Source organism: Notolabrus celidotus, chromosome 1 (assembly GCF_009762535.1).
Source record: "Notolabrus celidotus isolate fNotCel1 chromosome 1, fNotCel1.pri, whole genome shotgun sequence".
NCBI lineage: Eukaryota > Metazoa > Chordata > Actinopteri > Labriformes > Labridae > Notolabrus > Notolabrus celidotus.
Window position 1 is genome coordinate 15052316 of NC_048272.1, and position 21863 is coordinate 15074178.

At 40.0% G+C, this 21863-nt stretch overlaps 1 protein-coding gene across 4 annotated transcripts in view; it reads left to right on the plus strand.

Moving 5' to 3' along the window:
- LOC117819899 (cadherin-22-like) overlaps positions 1-21863 on the plus strand; it is a 357260-nt gene that overhangs the window by 329122 nt on the left and 6275 nt on the right. For all 4 annotated transcript variants that reach the window (XM_034693427.1, XM_034693417.1, XM_034693444.1 and 1 more), the window contains 3 exons: positions 9210-9327; positions 18206-18355; positions 18675-18776. In XM_034693427.1, the coding sequence (XP_034549318.1) occupies positions 9210-9327; positions 18206-18355; positions 18675-18776 (370 nt within the window). The remainder of the gene's footprint in view (positions 1-9209; positions 9328-18205; positions 18356-18674; positions 18777-21863) is intronic.

The following is a 21863-nucleotide window of genomic DNA, read 5'->3' on the forward strand; positions in this document are numbered from 1 at the left end:
TCCACTAAATTCAAAGAGCAGAGAAGGAATAGCAAAGGAAAAAGTAAAAATCACTAACACAAAAGTTATTGAACTCTTCAGAGCTGTGACTGGATCAGAACAACATAAGAATTTGTTCTGCTGAAGATTGTACCTCAATCCTGATCTTTGAGAATGTATTAGTAAGTTAGATTTGTGCTTTGGTTAGCAGAAGGGATGTGACATCAGTGCTGCGGTGTCTCCAACTTGTTTCCATCCAAGCCTTGGCTCCAAATGACGTCACCAACGCAGTATGTCAGCGTCCATTGAGATTGCATTTTGGCTTCACTTACAATGGAAAGAGATTGAGGCGAGTCGTCCATGTTAGTATACAGTCAGTGGTTTCATCTGATTGGTCACACTATATAAATGTATGAACCATGTATTCAGAGCTTCCTCCGACAAACAATGTTTGCATACGGAGAGTGAATACATGGCACATGGACATTAAATGGTTTTCCCCATTACAGACATTCAGGCATGTTTGGCTATGTGTCAATGCAAATGTTTATCTCCCATAATGGTATGAAAATCCGATAAGAATGCCATTTATTTTGCTACTCTAGCATATTCTAACAAAGATTTGTCAACCTGTATGTGCATATACTGTGTCTAATATATACCGATGCTAAATTGCCAGCCATTTTGACAAGTTACCAATGCTAATGTTGGTAATAATTTGATGGTCTATCACATTCTTGTAATATCAGTCCACCAAAATGTGCATCATGGGAGAGGTCTGTGCATGCTCATTTAGATTAAGTTCAGCAAGATACAGAATATTGCATTCCAGAAACGGTGTATCTCTAACGGTGTATAACTCTTAGTGTAGCTCTCTTTGGAACCCCAAAAATATAAAAGCGACCTTCCGGAGCAATGCGTCAAGACAATTTATGCTCTACTGGACTCCATAAGGATGCTTTTTACTACTGACTTTAATGCATTTTTTGGTGAAAACAACAATTTTAGGTCTTCAGAGATGAGCCTCTCTCAGGCTGTTTTAAGTAGCTGTTGTGTTTGTTTATTTATTTATATATTCATTGCATCGCAGCTGCCATCGTGCAATGCTTGATTTCTGCTGTGAATGAGAATGCTGCCTCCCTCTCACAACCTTGACCTTTCAGACACCTCTAGCGTAGAAGGGTTGTACTTTTGGGAAAGACTCCCCTTCTAGCTTTCCAGAGATGCAAGAGATTTAAGGGGGTCAGGAAAGGGGACGCTGAGATAGAAATCTAATTAGGTGATTGTGCTTGAGGGAGCCTTGCTTGCTGCTCAATAAACTCCCACACGCTCGCTCTCCTCCTCATTTCCCTGCGTTGCTTCACTCTCCGCTCTCTATCTCGCTTTCACACTCACCCTGAGATGCCTCCTGAGAGTCTCCCTGCTGAGGGCACAGTCACAGGACGCAGATCATGGCTCACTTACTACATGCCCAATGCTGTTCATATTTCTTCAAAGGAACGAGTAGATTCATTCCTCGGCTGATAACAAAGCTCTTGTCTTTGCTCGTTATTCTTTTACATTCAGTTTGAAATAAACCTGAAAGAGCTTCACAGGATGGTGAGAAAATGAGACCTGTTTGGTTGCAGAGGAGACTCAGTTGTATTTGTTATAGATCACAGTGGAAAGAGGTGTGTTTTCTCTGCGTTGGCTCATGTGCTTGTGTTTATGTGGAAAGAAATGCACATTTAAAGTCTCACCAAGAGCTTGTATATTTCTCCTTTTGTTAAAGTTGTTGGCTGTTTTGGAGTATGTGTAGCACCTGTCCTCCTTTGTGTCTCACAAACAGGAAGTGTATCTTCTTTTAACGGGTACCCTTTTTCTTTTTTGTGATGTTCTCTTTTTCTTTAACTGTTTTCTGTTTTCCTTTATGAAACTAATATCAAACCATCTAATGAAATTACATTTTTAATATCTTCCATGTGTGGAAAAATGGGTAAACTTAATCTGAAACTTGATGGTAGAGTTAGCCATGTAAGTTAGCCATGCAATAAAGTGGCAGATATTTTTAATATGTTCAAGGTAAGGCTGCACATTTCAGTTCTAAGCTTTCATTGTCTCTCAAGGGGAAATTTGATCAGCAGCTGGTGGGTAAAAAAAAACAAACACTTAAAAACTCAATACACAGGGACTTAAGATATTCTAGGGGCACACAACTAACAATTGATCAAAAGCAGTCATCATTTAAGAATATATCAGAGGTGTGATTAAATTCATTTAAAAGTGACTGCAGAAAGAGCGATCTCAGTCATTCATTAAAGGAGTCGTCTTTAGAAATGTCAGTAAAAGGAGTGATCACAATGCTAAAGTGTCACAAATACTCTAAAGTGTCATTATCTAATCATAAGTGCCACAAAAAGGTGCACTCAAGTTAATTGCGTTGATTGCACATGGAACAGAAGAAAATATATACAGATTTGTTTTCGCTCAAGGCAGGTTATATCTCCATCCAGAGGGAAGAGGTGTGAATTACTCCAAGAGTGGGTGGTCACAGCTGGATGACATTGACCGTGCCTTCTACACAACTTGTCTGTCAAATGTCTTTGTTAGAGAAAGCCGAGAGAAAGCTGTGACAATTTTGGACAGAAGTCTGCGATAGAATTAATGTAAAACTACTCTGATGTTAACAAGCACAGATGACAGATGGCTTCTCGTAGGTCATTGAAGTTTGGCAGCAACTTGATCTACAAAATGGAGATAAAGTTGTGTGTAGGTTGTGTCTTGTTAAACAGGCATAACCGCTCAACTGGAACATTGCATAACCAGCCAGTCATATGGATGTTAACCTGCAGCAAGGACTGCAATCTAGTGGGGCTAGCTCTGCTAACCTTAGTCACACTCAACAAACTGTTGATGTCATTTCCCCACACACTCTGTGATCCAGTGTTGACCCATGCTTGATAAATTGTGCATAACTCTGACTGTTTCCTTACCTTTAGACTAATCAGCTAGTCTGAATTTGAATTTTTGCTCAAATTACTTGGAATAGGTAGCTTCATAACATCTCTACCATTATGATGCTGTAACAAGAAACTCAAGCTAGCCATCAGTACCCTCAGATTGATTGGTCCAAAACAACTTTTGGGGTTCATTTTGGCTTCAGGGGAAACATGTTACAACACACAAAGAACAGCAGATAGAAGAAACAACAAAACTGTGAGTTAAAGCTAAAATGCACCTCATTGTTTTGTATTTATTGCAATTTACATCATTATCCCAATTGCAGGTCAAATATGTTCCTCATAGTGACTGCCTAGCTCAAGGCCAACTATCCCTGTGTATTCACATGGATTGCACAACAGGAACACCATACAGACATTTGAATTTGTGGAACTGTAGACAGGGTTTGTCCATCTACATAGATAGGTTTTTTTTTCAAATGTAACTGCACTTTTACTGTAGCAGTGCTACGTGTTGCTAGGTAAAGGAAAGCAGTTCAGTGTGCTGACAAATAAAGCCCAATTGTAGCCAGGAGGTCTATATTTAGCATTCAAGGCCTGTGGCTAATGACTAATGCCATATTGCATTCACTTCTCTCTTGCACACTCACTAATTATTCCTGCTGTTATTGTCAACAGCTATCAATAGCCATATCATCTGCTCCCATCTGCTTGCCACATCTATCCAATAACACAGTGACACATCCACATTGTTAGCCTTTCAGAATGTCTCTTAAATGTGACTTTTTCTTTACTTCCAGCTCATTGACGCTGTCATATTCTGAACCCATCCGCCTCCTTGTCACTTCCCAGTCTCCTCAGTTTTATCTGCTTCATGGGTGTCATCATTTCATCTGTCTCAGCAGAACTCATCAGGCACCATTTCTAGCGCCAGTCTCTGGACTCCAGGGGGGATATATCTTGCTGTTGCTTGGGGGAGACACCCTTGGATTACAGTATCTCCCCGTAGAGTCTAAGCACTAAAGGCTTTCTGACAAGGCTTAATTACCTCTTTATCTGTTATAATTAAAACCCATTTTTTGTTTTAACTACCAGTGTAACAAATATATGTAGGCTTTTGGACACACAGCTTGAGATTGTGGGTTTTATGTATATTTAAACTGCCAAGCATGGATATAGAAGACTATAAGGATGGAAACATCAGGTACATTCGATACAGAATGAGCATTGGGCCTGAAAAGCCAAGATGAAATCTGGTCTGCAAAGCATAAAACATTTTGTTTCTGCCTTTTAATATAATTTATAAGATTCAATCTACTCAGAACATCTCTGCCTGATACTATTCACATTAGACTCTCATCTCAAAAGCAATAAAAGCAATCACAGTTGAAACTATAACAATATAGACAGTGGGTAAGATTTGAGATGGCATGTCATAACATTTTTCTCTTATAAAAACCTTGTATAAGTAAAGGTGGTACTTCCTAGTTCATTTCAATGTGTTTCTATGCATTTCTAGAGTGCATATATTATAGTGTACTCATGAAAAAAGCTTGCGATTTACCCTGAAATCATGCCGTAGCATTTTGTAATTACAAAGTAAGCCATTTTATCCCAAACAGCCTCCCTGAGCCGTTGCTATGACTAAGCCTGTTCTGTGTCTGTGATGCAACGTCAATACTGAGGAGCTTGTTTATTGTGGAAATACAATTGCGGCCCCGGAAGTGGGTTCGGCAGTAGCTTAGTCACAGCAATGCAAAGCCACCGCTCAGGCTCATAATTCAGAGCTGTGTGCAGCGCTGTAAATGAAAGACTCTGTCTCGCGCAGACAGGCAACAGGAGCTTAAAAATAACACAATAAAGCAGATGTCTTTATGTGCGTGCAAGGTGTGGAGAATATCTACAGGGTTATTGTTTGAATAATCAATTTCACAGCGTATGATAAATGGGGGACACATTTTTCTTGATAGGACAAGAAAGAGAAGGAGATTCCTCGGAGAAGATAGATGCACAGGGCAAGGAATCAGAGGAGAAAAAGAAATCACAGTGATTGATCGAGAAAGCGGGAGGAAAGAAGGAGTGGAAAAGATAGACACAGGAAAGGTTCAGTCAGGTAAACAAAGCCGTGTTCAACATTTTACAAGTACCCTTGCTCCGTTAAAAAGGAGTCAACCGCTACTGTAACAGCTGAGTAATGGTTTGATGTATTTCCCTCGATGTTATCTGATTCCGTTAGCTTCTGTGATAGCAGACGAAGGAGCTACAGCTATCGAACATCCTGCTTTAATCATTGTGAGAAATGCCTCACTTAATAGTAGTTCTGGGGGTTGTTTGTCATGTGTGTCTCTACTGATTTCTAACAGCACAGATGGAGCCTTACTTACTGCAAGACAAAGCGTGTCTTCTGTAACAACAGGGGAAAGAAAAAAAGAACCTTTGTAATGGAGTAATAGTTACAAAAGCAATTTTTTTGAAGTTTGTTCAACTTTTTTAAGACTCTAATTGCTTGGCAGGGGGTCAAAAGAGTCTCTCAGTATTTACAACTTCTGTGGTCTTGTCTTCCTCAGCTGAATTTTGTGATTTTACGAGTCTATTTCTGCCTTTGCTAGTTCTTCCTTATGCAACTCACAGAACAGCATGGGTCATTTCAGGTGAAAACTAAGGAATGTAGAGATATTTACATTCAGAGGGAGGATCTTCTGACAAACAAGCCCATTGTGAAGAATAAGTGAGAACAGCTGACTGCATGCACAGTGGGAAGAACTGCTTGCAAAGGCAGACATGAGTGGGTTGAGCTGTTGTTTAGCAAACACCTCAGCTATCAAAATGGCAAAGACAGAAAATAAAGAAAGTGAGCATCCATAAAGTCAGTGACAGCACTCAACTTTTTCCGTAAATCGAGTTAGAAAAAAATAATGTTTTATTGACAAAATGCCATCTGTGCTTGGCGTCTGATGTAGTCTGTGATACTGTGATAGACAGCCCAGCAGCAGATGCATTTGCACACTTGTTAAAATGTTTATTTTGGAAATGTATTTCAGTCTGCATGCTGTGTAGTTGCCAAAAAATGCCAAGACTTACTCACTTCATACATGAGTAGCATTAACCAAAACCTATTTGCTCCCTTCATAGCATGAAAGCCTAACACTTCACAACAACAAACACTGCTCACAGAAGTGCAGACATTACACCAGCTTTGCTTTAGGTGTGCAACTTCCACTCTCTCAGAGAAATCAACACCATTGAGTGCATCATCCAAAGAAAAGATTCATTGTTCATGATTTGTAAAAACTACCCAGGTTTATTAGAAAACTGGTGTACTGCAGAGTTTTCAGTAAGATCTTCACCAAAGATGTCTTACAGTCCAGGAATGATCCAATGATTATGTGAGCTTTGCATGTGGTGTGTGGTTCTAAAATAAGAATAAAAAATAGATATGGTCCATCAAAGCCTTCATGCTTTTGTCAATGTATTAATTTGACATGCAAATTAAATACACCATCCTATAACAGCTACCAGTAAGAGGCTCAAGAAGAAAGGGTAACGCAAAAAATATAAATGTTTGCTTTTCATCTTTTCAACAGTGGCAACAAATGTCTTTAAAATGTACATTAACTGAGAGAAAAGAAAGGAGACCCACCAGCCATCCCGCCCAAAACCCACAGACTTGATTGTGTTCATTTTTAAAGAGCGTGTACTGCGATTACAACGGATTCCCAACTAAAAAAAAAGCTGCACATCAAAATCTTGGATATCAAGACTATCAAAAAAGGCAGAAACAGACAGGTCACACAAATAACTCAGCAGAAGCTTTTTTATACAACTAATCCCAGTAAGGTTTCCAGTGCCCTAAATGTTCAAACTAAACCCCCCAAAAAAGTCTATCTACAGATAAGTCAAGTCCCGGCAGGAACCTCGGATTACAACTCCCATCCCAACTACTGTAGAAGCAAGTGTATTTAAAAATCGTAGATGTGTGTGTGTGACAGACGGGTGTGTACAAAGAGTGTGAGGGCAACGGAGGTTTGGTCTGTTTTCAGGTGAATTTGATCTTGTCATTAATCAGAATCATGAATTTGAATGTAATTTATCCTCCATTTGTCATCAGAAACTTAATTTTCATGCGTATTTTGTCATACTTTTGAAATACTACTAGTAGCTGTACCAGCTACTACTAGTAATTATAAAATGGTTCAGCGACACACGTAAGGTCCAAAATTCCCAAAACAGATAAGGATGGCTTTAATGGTCCTCCACTCGGCTACCACAGTTCAGAAGGGCATGAACTGATGCCTGCAGGTGATTGGCCAGCTATAAAAAGAGAACAAGTGGAGGTAATTTGGCCTTTAGTACAACCAATTTCCAGTGGAAATTTGAACAATCCACTTTCACTTCCACAGGGTTGCGCCCTTAATTCCAGTATTTCTGTGACGCAGTGTGACATGTATGTTCCCATTTTACAGCCACGCTCAGCCTCAGTTTTTTCCGTTTTTTTCTGAATCTCACAGCATTACACTCATATTTCCAGCAACTGTTGCTAATGTTTTCTTCTTCTTTCACCATTTAATGCGGTTAGCTTTTTTTCTTCTGTTATTTCACGCGATTAGCAAGAAGCTTTCAGACACGTAGACAGCAGATGGCATTATCTGGTTAAATGCAATCCTGGATCCATAGACTGTATAAAATATGGACGTTGTGTCCGTGACATCACCCATCTGTTCCTGAGAACTGTTTTTAAGCCAGTCGATGGCGGCAGCCATATTGGAAATGCGGAACTCAACCAGGCAGAGTGTGACGTAGCGTGAGCCTCCTAGCCCCGACCGGGAGTCATGTCAGTCATGTCCTTATATGGGCAAAAACTCGTAATCTTAATATCTTCTGAACCGTTGTGTTAGAAAAAAATTCACCCCCCGTACAGTGTGTGCCGATAGAGAGATTAGCTGCGTAGGGCCAAGCTGTTTTTTGAACCAGGCTGTAAACATGTTTATTAATGCTGCAAAGATCGTCTCTTTCTCATTCATGTCTATGTGGTGTCCAGTGTTTCTGCAGCCAGCCTCAAGCTGATTCTCGATGTATTGCAGTTTATAACACTTCTGCATGGGCTTCATCGTTTGAGACTGGAGGTTGCCCCTTGCCTGGATCCAGTTAGCCTTCATTAACACAATATAGCTTTTTATTACTTTCTATTAACACACATCTGCATGCAAGTGTAGCTAAAAATCTGAACCTAAACATCATCCCTCTACTCCTGTCTCACTTTGCAAGATGCTATAGTCTCTGAACTATTAACAATGGCAACACCCGTAGGAATGTCTTGGCTGGAGGTCCTCCCGCTGACATCAGGCTACACTTTAAGACCCATACAGTTGAATGAAGCTTCATTGTTTTCAGTGGATATTCAATGAGTTCCAGTGTGGTCTGTCTTTTTGTCATTTTCAGCTTCTTACAATATCTTTCTTTCTTCCACACTGACTTTCGTCTGCAACTTTAAAATTCTATTTCTCCTGAAGTTACTGGTGGTGAAAGGAATCAGAATAGTAAGAAATTGTGGCCTCATACGTGGTGCTGAAAGGGAGGAGATTGATGTGATGTGAAAACTATCATTTATCAGCTTGTGGTGTGACACTAGCTGCAGATTAGTGGGATGAGAGGAGGATGAATTGTCAGTGAGAGGCCTGTGTTCGGGTGAAAGGATCTCCGGGGGCTGTTTGATGTGTGTACGGCTCATAGTGAATCCTATCTCACCTTATTGTGTCCACGCAGAGTTCTCAAAATTGGATCACAGTTGAGTTTTATCTTTGAATGTGGATCACTATTATTGCATTGGACAGAAGAAACTAAACCTTTACAGAGTCTGTGTGTCTCTCTGTTCGCTCTCTGCACATTTAAATTCTGTCTTTGCTCTTAGAGCAAATACAGCAGCCACACAGACTATCTCTCTGCTTTTCTGTTCAAAAGGAGCTTTTTACTGAGGCACTTTATGATAGTTTTGCATTTCTAACATGAAGAAAATTTTTTTCACATTGCTGTGTCAACTTTCTGGAGGAAGAAGTTTTTATCTCTTTGTGACTGCGGCCCCTTTGAACCGCACTTTCACAGGAATCCTTCTGTTTCTGTTCCATTCAAATACCCTCGTTCTTGAAAGAGGCATATAAAAATGAAGAGTGTAAAGTGCCTTTCATATTCACTCTCTTGATCTTATTGAGTGGATCTAAGTAGAAAATCTAACCTCTATTTCTTCTCTTTCTTGTTTTTTAATGCCCTTCTTTGTTGTCGCTTCTCTCTCCTCAGCTGATTCACACCATCAGCGTTGTGGATCGAGACGAGCCGCAAACAGGACATCGCTTTTACTTCACCCTGGCCCCGGAGGCTTCTAGCAATCGACACTTCACCTTGTGGGATGTCAAAGGTAAGAGGGCAAAGGTTTACTATTAGAGTTAAGGCCAAGGGAGTGTTTTTAAGTATGTGCATGAAGGCGTCCTCAGCATAATTGGATTTTTAAGGTATGATGTTGTCTGTAGACCCATTTACAGTTTGTGATCAATGATGATGCACTGTTTCGCGAGGGAAGTATGGCATAGTACAGTCAAGCTATGTGGGGGGATTAACCGCCAAAGATCATGATTGCCATCTAAACAAATGGTAAACAACATCCAGGTGTTTATATGGGTAGACAACATTAGCAAGTGGACAAACATTAAGTGGCCAGACGTCTCTGGTGGAGAAACTCAGCAAGTGCACCAGAGGAAAATTTAGCTTAGTCATAACCAGAGCCTGAAACCAACTTTTTCATTAACTACACAGCAGTGACTGGGTTTAGAATTTCTGCAGACAATATTTTCCGTCAAAACCTGATTAAACCGAGGTTGCAAGTAACACGTTAAATAGCTTGCAGCCACAGATGCTGCCAGTGTGGTAAAAAATGCGACCCTGAGAACTGGCGACTTTCAGCAAAGTCACCAGTTATGAGTGTATTTTGACATTATAATAAAAAATATTATCTAGGATACATTCCCAAGGATTTTCTAAGTTTCAACAGCCTTGTAACCACGACCAACAATGACACGTATGGCGGAAAGTTACCAGCTAACATGGTAACTCGTTAAACTGAAACGCCGGTCGCTCTGAACCAGACGTAATCCTGTCAGAGTTCCATAGAACTTGAGAATATAGATTCTAAAAATAGACCACAAAACAATCAGACATTTGTTGATGCAAACAGCTGGGTTCAGAATTTTGGGAGTCAATATCTATATGCAGTCAAAACCTAATTGAACTTGTTTCATACAATAACACATTAAATAGCTTGCAGCCACAGATGCTGCCAGTGTTGTGGTGAAAAATGTGACCATGAGAACTGGCATCTTTTAGCAAAGACATCTCATGAGTATATTTTGACATTATAATAAAAAATATTATCTAGGATACATTTCCAAGGATTTTCTAAGTTTCAACAGCCTTGTAACCATGACCAGCACTGACACACATGGCGGAAAGTTACCGACTAACATGGTAACTCTTTAAACCGAAACACCGGTCGCTCTGACGAAATCCTTGATGATGCTAACAGCTTGGTTCAGAATTTTGGGAGTCAATATCTATATGCAGTCAAAACCTGATTGAACTGGCTGCATACAATAACATGTCTTGCAGCCACAGATGCTGCCAGTGTTTTGGTGCAAAGTGTGACCCTGATACCTGGCGACTTTTATCAAAGACATATCTAATGAGTATATTTTGACATTATAATACAAATTATAAATAAGGATGCATTGCAAGGGATTTTTTATATGTTTCAACAGATGTTGTAACCACGACTAGCACTTACACATTGGGCTAATTCTCGCCAGTTAAAGTGGTCACTCATTAAATTAAAACCCAGGACACCGGTCGCTTTGAACCAGCCGTAATCCTGTTGGAATATTATAGAACTTAAAAATATTGCTTCTGACAATGGACCACAAATCAACCAGACCTTTTGATGCTGCTACTAGTTTTAATTCAGTGTTTAAAGCTTGCTAACTCCTCTGGATGAATGCAGCCGAACACCATTTCCATTGCCGAATTGTACTCACATTTTTTGATAACTGCAAACCAATCTCTACTACTGTTTTTTTTGTTTTAAATAAATGGGTTACATTTTTTTTTAAGTGCCACAAAACTACACCTGACTTGATGACTTGTCAGGATCACAATTAAGCTCATGAAATTGGGAGATAATGACACCACTTCCCTGAATGATTGGAATTGTGAGTATCTGCTACAAAGCTTCAGGGCCCTCAGCAAATGTGGACCTTGAGGCTTTATTTAGTTAGTCTAAATAACTGCAGCCTCAAAAGCCTCATGGAAATATTCACCAATAATTTCACCGCATTTAGATGGTGAACAGCAGATGGTTGACGATTTCTATCTTTATCTGATTTTGAACAAAAACTGCATGGAGTGCTCTGTCAGGTATTTTTGATATTCACAGGATACTCTTTTAAAGTGATTGCAAAGTGCTTTATTATTTGTGTGACTAAGCAGTCTCCTGATAATCAGGGAGATTTTTCTTTGTTTTGGGATAAACACCAGCTGCTCTGCCCCTCCAAGCAGAGCAATATTATAAGAATCTGCTACATTCCACTAATGTCTGACTCCCCCTTACATGCAAAATACTTTTTTTGGAGAAGTTTGTTTCACCGTACAAACTACAAAGCTAAGCTGTTCATTTTTTTCCAACACATTGTCTTTTTCTTTGAAATATTGCCAATTTGAAAACTCAATGAAACAAAGAGTCATTTTTCAATTCTCATCAGCTGTCATCTCCTCAAGTGTCATCATAAAAAACTGCATTCCATAAAAACACAACATCTATACAAACCTCACCAATGTGAGAGTGCATTAAAATCACTCTGCCCCCTGCCAGTGATGACTTTGCGTTACTACAGGATGAGTTTTTTCATGCTTGCCTGTGTGGTTTTGAAACCGTGCTTGCAGATTCCTCGTTTAAGGATGTGTACTTAAGTGAATGTGACATCTGGCTAAATCAAGATTGATCTGACACCAGGAAAATGTCAGGGGAGCTGCCCAGGCAAGGGAAATGTCACCATGTGAAGGTCTGCTGCAGTTCCTGCACATACCCATGTAGACGGGAACATAAATAACACAGGTCCTGTGTAAAGTACACACACATGATGCACATATATGTATGGATTAGGAAGAAGGATAGAAGTGTTGCTCTTACAGAAAAATCAAACACAGGAATGCAGACACACACACACTCACACACACACACAAACACACACAAACCACAACAGCTAGCAGATTAATTCAGCTCTATTTATTACCAAAGTCACAATTAAGTGTGTGCACGTAGGGTTGAGCATTAAATAGTGTCTTTGTTGGTAATTAAAATACAGTATTAAAACACATTATAGTCATGCCTGGATGTAAATGTTACCATGTATATCTCATTTCTCCAGCACACCCAAACCTATTCGCACACAATATAGGATCTGTTGGACTATAAATGTATTTATGAACACACACCTTCTCAGACCCCTTATATACTTTGGTGAAAGACAAACACAACCTCATACAGCAACAACCCCACCCACCCTCTTTTTTTCCACTATGCTGTCTCTTTTCATGGACACATTTGTCAACCTGTCACTTTCTATCTGTCACTTCTTCTTTTCCCCATCATGGCTCACATTGCGTTCTGTCTCGAAGCCTTGACATACAATGATGAAAAGGCATTTTTTTCTCCCCATGTTGCTAAACTCTTTTAAGTCATCGCTGGCAGTCTGTAAAGTAAAACCTCACATTTACGGAATCAACTTTGCTGTTACATGTCAAACTGACATCATTTCACCTGGATAATGCCCTGAATTGTACTTGAAGAACATTTTGTAGTGGTGACAAAGGAAAAGACACACGTTTAGTAATAGTATATATGATTCACTACTAGAAGGAGTCTCTTTTTGATCTTTTTCAAACCTGTAACTAAAGAAGTTATTTCAATGTGACACTGGCTCTTATTTGCAGGGAAGGCATGGTCAATTTAACAGAAGCAGAAGCAACACTACACATACTCAGAGAACATTCAATAAAGACACAATTTATAGCTTATTTGGCTATCTTTGCTTTCTATGCCTTAGTTCCTCTAATGAATGCAGAGTATGGAGTAATTAGATTGTGATTAAAGTTCAAGTTCAAGTTCTAGTTCAAGACTTCCACAAAAGAAAGCAACTTTTTTTTGATGCTTTAACGGTGCCTCTTGACCATGACCATGACCTTAATGTTAAATTAAACAAGTAGATCTTATTATCATGCCAACAGTGTCTCAGGGATGGCTTCAAATCTTCTGTGGCAATTGTTCTGAGATGGATGGATGGATGGATGGATGGATGGATGGATGGATGGATGGATGGATGGATGGATGGATGGATGGATGGATGGATGGATGGATGGATTGATGGATGGATGAATGAACGGATGGATGGATAGATGGATGATGGATGGATGGATGGATTAATGAACGGATGGATAGATGGATGGATGGATGGATGGATGGATGGATGGATGGATGGATGGATGGATGGATGGATGGATGGATGGATGAAAAATTTGGAAAGATGGATGAAAAAGTTGGATAGATGGATGGATGGAAGGTTTAATTGTTTGGTAACATGGATGGATGGATGGATGGATGGATGGATGGATGGATGGATGGATGGATGGATAAGTTGGAACAGATGGATGAATGGATGGATGGGTTGATGTATTTTACTGATCCCAATCCAGATCAATAAAAGCAGAGTCAATAAAGTTTCACGATGTAAATATAAACGTCAAGAATTTTCTGCTCTGTAGTCATAAATATTAAACTTTAATAAAGTTAATTAAATATTTATAAAGTGTAAAATACTGGAGTAGCCTAAAATACATGTCTAACATGTAAACATTTATTTAAAACTTCAGCTAAAGGTGCATAAAATTGTAAGCACCAACATATTTACATGATTTACAGTGAAGTAGAGGTGTACATTAAACGTGCAATAATTATAGTACAAAGTTCTCCTCAGCAAGTACAGTGATGAGAAGAGATTTGGTGCATGCAGTTGTTAATGTGCAAATACATGGATAAGTGTTATAGAATGTGCAAAGATGAATCATGTGCAAATTCTAGCAGAAACATTCTGTATATAAAGAAAAAGTTATTGGCTGTTTCTGACTCACAACAGAAAGTCTATCAAGCCTCGGCCCGTGTCTAAGTGGCATTGAACCGACCCTCCTGTCACCCCTTTCCAACCAGATTCATCTGGATGCTCTCTAAGCTGCTGCCATGTTCTTGTTAATGGCTGCTGTCCTGCTTGGTACTGCAATGTCTAGAGTTTTATAGACCTTGCTGAGGGCATGACTTGCAAACCCCGCCTTAACACCTTTTTCCGGCATGCACCTGCTCGTCCACCTGTTCCTGCAGCAGCCCTCCACCTGCTTCATTTCCTGCACCCTCTCTAAACTCTCTCAGGTCACAGATAGTTCCAGCAAGAGAAGCTTTCTTGTAGCCTGAGAAACTTAAATAAGCAGTCAAAGTGTTCAGTTGTTCTCCAGCCTTTACTAAATTAAAGCAAAAAACATGGTCCCTAGAGGAAAAGGACTAGTTGCATAAATGTTGCCCTGACCCTGCATTGTTTTGTTTCACTGGCATGTCTAATTTTCACCCTTTCCAAAATACTGATCTTAGACTAAATCCCTGTTTTACTAATGGCATTCCCATTAGCCCATTATCAAGTGCTAACTAGACATTTTTAGCACAATTAACTAACACAGGCATGGACACATTATACCTGCCAAGCCTGCTTACATTAGCATTTATCACAAAACACTGTAGTGCCTTACAACACCCTCTTGAAGCTAATGGCCAAGCTAGGACAAATGTTATATTGGTTTTGGATAGTTGGAGTAGAGGACTGTTTGTGTCATTACACAAATACTCACTTTGAATTACAATTAGTGCAAAAACATTTTTTAACGCTCTGTAATAAAGATGAATGTTGTTTATCATTTAACTTATTATCCAACTGTTGTAGCCTTAGTGTTCCTGATACAAGCTCCACAGAACACCTCAGTCTGAGTTTATTCATATCCTTCAGACAGAAGCTTTTTTCTGAAGCAGACAGCCGTTGAGGAGAATGCTGTGTAAGAGTCAAAAGGACAAACTCAGGGGCGTAGCGTTCCCGCACATAAACAGTAATATGAAGATTGTTCTACATGTGCCAGAGGAGCTGGAGGGCGACATGGATAACAGTGATATATGCTCTGAAAGATGGATTGCTCGGTATCCTCGGTGCAAGTCTACCCACAAAGCTTCTCTGACTCTATTTGTCAAAGCCTCCTCCTCTATTCTGAGTTACATTTATCTCTGTCTCCTGGAGAAGGCTCACACATAATCCAGTAAAGTTTAATTTCAAACAGTGGCTCTCTCATTCATTTTCTCACCTGTTTTTGTTTGTTTAAAAGAAACAAATGATAGATGTTAATAGCACAAAAAGAGCTCTCTTCCCCGCTGAAATCATTCAAGCAAGAGTTAAACTAGACATGCTTTTCTTGGAGTCCTTGAACTATACATTAGGGCAATGTTTTATTCAGAAACTAGTGGAGCTTTTGAATATTACTGTCTGTTTTTTTCCCTAACATCTCAGCAATTGGACTTCTCTAGACAAAGTTAGTTTGTTCTTGTTTTTAAATCGAAGGGCATGATATCTCAATGATGTGAAATGTACATTTTACCCTCATGTATTTATGTCAATAGGTCTAAAATATCAACTACCTACTTTTTTATACTTCGTCCATCTGTCCTGTCCTTGAATGTAAAGGTTAAAAAAGTAGGAGTACTGGGGAGCACAGTTTTCCACCAAGGCTAGTCTATTTTGATGTTTGGCAGCTGGGGCTCAAGCGTGTTGCTCTATACTTCCACATGTTGGCTGCAGTAGCTTGGATTGAACCGTCAACCTTCTGATTAAGACTGCACTATTAACAATTAAGTCCAAGTTGCTTCCCAGACCTAGAACATGTGTTATGGAATCATTATTGGTGGGTACCCTGGCACCTAGCATTGAATCCTCTGCCACTTCCATGTGAGTGAATGGATGAATGTGACATGAAGTGAAAAATAACTTTAAAACCAAATACAACACGTATCAAAAGTTGCTTACAGGAGCTTTAAGCGGTCAGAGGACTGGGAAAATGCCATTTCAGTGTATTTTTTTCTAATGATCACAAAGCTGTGTTTAATACTCAGTCCTGATTGGTCATTTTCTGTGTTTTATTATCAGTTATTTCTTTATAGCATGCCTGCTGCTTAGGGTTCTAGTTTGTTGTTTGCTGTGGCAAAAGAAAAAAAAGATAAGGTAAGGCAAGAAAAACATGGGGAAGGAGAACATAACAGAAAAGCAAATCCTCGAGAGATTTAAAGACACAGAGGGCTAGACAACAGAGAAACCAGCAAAGCTAAAGAAAAAAAGGCAAATAAACAAGAAAGAGAACATGCTATAGGCTATGGCAGCTTTTAGAGTATGGTTAATTAAAAGACAAATATCAACAGACTGCACTTCAACCAGGTGTTGTGCTGATTAAACAAGTCAATGTTCGGCTTAATGTGAGTTTTAAGAGCTCAGGAGACTCATTTCAAGAAGGGTACAGAGTTTACTGTTGAAGATGTCTAACGCATTAACTTGTCATGGTTTCTTTCTGCTGCCTTGCTGCACAATTATGGTTAAGCCTGGCTCAATCTTCATCATTTTGGCTGTGCATTTATTTTTATAAAGGGGATTTTTGAACAAGGGTGGGTCGATGGGGTGGTCGATGGGGTGGTTGTGGCCCCCCTAAAACTTTAATTACCCACCCAAAAAATCATAAATAACGATTGGTTATGTGCATTTTCAGAGCTGTTGTTACATTTTAAATTGGCATGTTTCCATAATGATTTATTTTGTATAATATTTTATTTACATTTAACATTATACACAAATACACCATAACAAACAAACAAACAAACAAATACAACAAAACCAGACCAACAAATAAACAAACTGCAAAAAATCAAGATCAACAACCAAAAAAAAACCCAACTTAGACATTAATTCACACATCAGTCTGACAAGCTCAACCTCAATGATTTCATATTTCTTACTCTTTAAAAAAAATGTTTGCCAATACAAAATAAAATTAATATAAATTCTTCCTACACAACTCAAATGTTGCACCGCTCTTACGAGTGCATCCTAGTTATCCTATATTCCTAATTCATCATTACCTTGATGTCCATCTGTCCAAGGACCTCTGAAATCGGGAAATACTTTTTTTTATTGATTTATCAATCAATAAATCTTTATTTGTATGGCACCAAATCACAACAAATGTTATCTCAAGACATTTTACAAACATACAAACAAAAGATCCAGTCCTATATTACAGACAGGACTCACTCTGATCTCATCTTAATCCACCATAAGCAGAGCACTTTGCAGCATTTAGCAAGTTACAGCGGCAAGGAAAACGTCCTTTAACAGGAAGAAACATAGACCATTGTGTGACTTGCAAACAATGAAATTAGGAGCGCTGCTCCGTTGGTGCATACATAGATATATAGATAAAAACAACAATAGCAGCAAGAGCAACAGTGGTCTGATAAATTAAACATTTTGAAAAAAGAAATGACTTTAACAGATAAATAGTATTTACAGTTATATAGTATTTACAGTTATATAGTATTTACAGTTGTATAGTATTTACAGTTGTAAAATATTAGCACAGAAGAATTCCCCATTGTGGGATCCTCTCTTACCTTTGCCTTTTTTATCTATGTCAAGTCCCAGTGTAGGATTATACTGTTCACATTGCCTTACACATACCAATGCTTGTTCATAATTCAGATCTGCATGGGTTTCAAAATGTAATGAGTTTTTCCTCAACCCATCCTACACCGTTCCACCAAGTTTCATAAAAATCAGGCGGGGAGTTTTTCAGTTGGTGCTGACAAAGAACAGCACCAAAAACATAACCTCCTCTGCAGAGGTAATAAAACCGCACACGAGATGGACTTTCATCATTTCTACCGCAGCCTGGTAAAAAGCAGACATCAGTGAGCACAGAGAGGGAGCGGTTGTTTTCTTCTTTTTTTTCTTCCTCAAATATTAAGTCGCTCATGTGTATTTCTCTGCTTTTCCCTTGTCTCTCTGACCCCAACCACCCCACCCCTGCCCCTACCCCCTCCTCACACACTCACACCTCCCACGCAGACAACACAGCTGGCATCCGGACCCAGAGGTCAGGCTTCAACCGCCACGAGCAGAATGTGTACTTCCTGCCCATCCTGGTGGTTGACAGTGGGCCTCCCTCCCTCAGCTCCACAGGCACCTTGACCATTCATGTCTGCGGCTGCGACACAGGTGAGAGCTACTGTAGGAGCTGCTGCCATTACTAACATTAACATCACTGTCACCTTCTGCATTAGGCACAGCGGTAGGAAAAGGTCACATACAAGGCCATTGTTTTGGTCAGCAAACAGTTCTTATCAGCTTATATTTGTGGAAACAACACAAATCTCTAGCTTCGTTGCCCTCGACAGTGGGTGAAAAATAATACATGCATTGTGAAAACAGCATTTTTTTCTCTTGATAACACAGTGCTTAATCCTTCTCCACACAGCTGACTCATTAATGGTGTTTAATCTGTGCAGTAAATGCTCATTTTTCTTTTGCAACACAGAGGGAGCCATCCAGTCCTGCAACGCCACAGCCTACGTAATGAGTGCTGCTCTCAGCCCCGGGGCCCTTATAGCACTACTGGTCTGCATGCTCATCCTTATAGGTAAGCAGATGGAAGTATAGATGGACAGATGAGGAAATAATGGATGTATGAATGATGGATGGATAAGTGTGATTCACTTATATTGCCTTTTTGGGGTCATTGCTAAGTTCAACTACTCCAGCAGGACCAGAACAAGCATTAGCTCCTATAGTGGAGTATTCTTATACAAATGCAAGGAGGGTGCACCCAAAACCACCACTTCATGCAACCAAGCATGTGTCTTTTAATGGATTGACCACTTTTAGAAGTCATCTTTATTTCAGGAAAGAAATAACACGTGCGGTGGCAGAAAAACTAAGACGAATGACACAAAAGCTGAATCAATTTTTCATCCCCCTTCCATGAGTTGCTTTCCTGTTGGACATTTTGTCGCTGCGTTTTACGAGGAGAGTGCTTTTGTTTGAACAGGAGCACAGATGATGTCTGGGTTTATGAATGATATCAAGTCGCTTTGATCCTTGGAACACAGACGCAGATGGAGTGAATGGGAGTGAAGTGGATGGGGAGAAAACAGGCAAGAAAGCTGCCTCAGCACTTGCAAACCTCTGGAGCAGCAGGCTTTAAATAGACAAGGCTTTCCAGACATTCTCTGACTTTTAAACACACATATGTGCGCACGCTAACGTGCAAGTGCAAGCGCATACTCACCCTCTCAGAGACAGAAGAGGCTTCATATTGTCATATATGAAAATTTTATGAGCTGGCCTCTCATTCTCCCAACGCTTTACATCTAAGCATCCCACTCCTCAGTGACAGACAGAAACCCTGTCACAGTGTTTTGTCTCCCCCGCTCACACCTATCAACCTTTTGTATTGTGCAGGCAGTGAATGGTGGATGATTATGACACCAAACAGGCAGCTTTAACTGTAACTCACATCGCTATCTATTTATTTTTAAGAGCTTTTCTAATAAAGCTTTGCCTCCATTAACGTAACCTTCGACTGGAGTGAACTGCAAAAGCATCGCATCATTTATTCATCAAGGTTTTAGAAGCCTCAACAAAAAATGTTATATACAAATCTGAGGCAACCTCTACCAGCCGTAAAAAACTGTGTTTGCTGTGTTTTTTTGTGGTTTTGGTGTTCAGGGCGAGTTGACACCCCCCTCATAGGCCTAAGTTTCAAACGATTCTGTAGCCTTTAAACTTGTAGAAAGCTCGACTCTGCAGGAAAACACTCATGCCTCAGATGAAGATCCTACTTTGTGTAATTTTTTGTGGAGTGTCATTCTAATTTAACTAATAAACGAGGCAATGCAGATTCCAACAGTGTCAGTGACGGCGTTAAGTCATTGCCACTTTGAGCGACTGAAACTGATAGGTAGAAAATAGACCGAACACGGCTCATCAAAGCAGTGAAGGGCAGAATAAATCGAGCAGCTGTCTTCTGCCAGTCATTGTGAGGACAGAGGAATCTAAATGGGTTGCGGGGTCTGAGATCAGGGGGACGAGCAGTGTTTTCACAGCTATCATGTGGTGTGAATAACAGACAAGAGCGAGGCATGTGGCACCATGTGATGGACTGCACATTGTCTGACACTTTCAAGTTCCTGCTTCATTCTCGAAACACACACACACACTCACACACTCACACAGATTCAGTGTGCATCTGATTGTGCATGCTAAGCACACCTTTACAAGCTTAGACAAATCACTCCTCACCTATCAACGCTATCTCTCCATGCACAATTACCGTGCCTACCTTTTTTCTTCTCTCACACACATCCCCTCTGCATGCAGCGTACCTACTAAACCAGCCTGCCAGCCTGCCAGCCAGCTCCCCCCCTCTCTCCAGAGGCTGGACCACCTCCATTACATCAATTGTTGGATGATGAGAAAAATGAAAACAAATTTCTGCCTAATTACCTTACAAACAAACAGTCCCTCCATCAGCTCATTTATGGGCCTGATGTGATGAATCCATTCCACTGCGTCGCAGCATCTGCATGCATCTATTCCAATTACCTCCCATCTGCTTGTGATGAACTCCTGGGTGGGGGCAAGCGGTGCAGCCCAAGGGTAAATTAACCGTCTTGTCAGGAGCGCTTATCGCAACATCTGTACACATGGGGGAAGCTGCTTTGTATGTATAGGAGGCAGCTAGACACAGGTACATATGCTTCCTACAAAAGGTAAAATCTGTACATGGTGTCGTATTAATGTTGCCCGAGGTGATCTAATCTCCAAGTTAAATAGGTTTTCAATATCTTGCAGTTGAAGCATCTGTGCAGCTAATAGGCAGTGACACTCCAATGTTATCAGTAAGGAAGTAGAAGTGAGGCTATCTGGTCGACTGCTTCAGAATCAACTGTCACACGCTCCTTCTTGATTATTTTTCTTCTAAAGCAGCTGATCTTCACGTATGAGGGACTTAATAACATCAACTTTTCTGCCTTCTCCTCTTCTCCTCATTAGTGTGAATTTAGAGTAATTGTCTTAGCACTTGTTTAGTATGCACAGCAGTGTGCGTTGCAATTTACCACAAACCATGACTGTTTCCTCAACCCCGTGGCAATTAATTCGCCTCATTCATGGAGGAGAAGAATAAACACAATGGTTACAGACACCGCTTCCCCACTGGAGCCTGACAAACAATGTAAGAGGAGAACTAATGTACATTATCAGTCAGAGATACTGCATAAAAACCCCATTCAAGATCAGCGAGGCTCTTTAGGGGCTGGCACAGCTCCTTAGGCAAGGAACACACGGGGCGTTTTCACTCTGCGAGGCATTTTTTAGACCGTTTGCACCAAATGAAGACAATTACAGGGAGCAGCAACAAGTCATTTATACAGATTAGGCATGAGATCAATGTTTTTGGGTGTTTCTTTTTTCCACAGGAGAAAGAAAAGAGTTGCAAAATGTGATGGAAATAAGGGTTAAACCTGGTGTTTATAGACTTCCTCACTTACAAGGTCACTTTGAGAGAGTGTGTTCATCCATGACGGATCTTCATGCATACTGATTTATGTGCTTTAACATATGTGTGAATCTCCTGCAGCTTAAGTGGTGACATTGATCTAGTTAGACTGAGACACAACAGTAGGGCTATCTCTTTTTAACAACGTGTGGATGGGTGTTTTTGTGG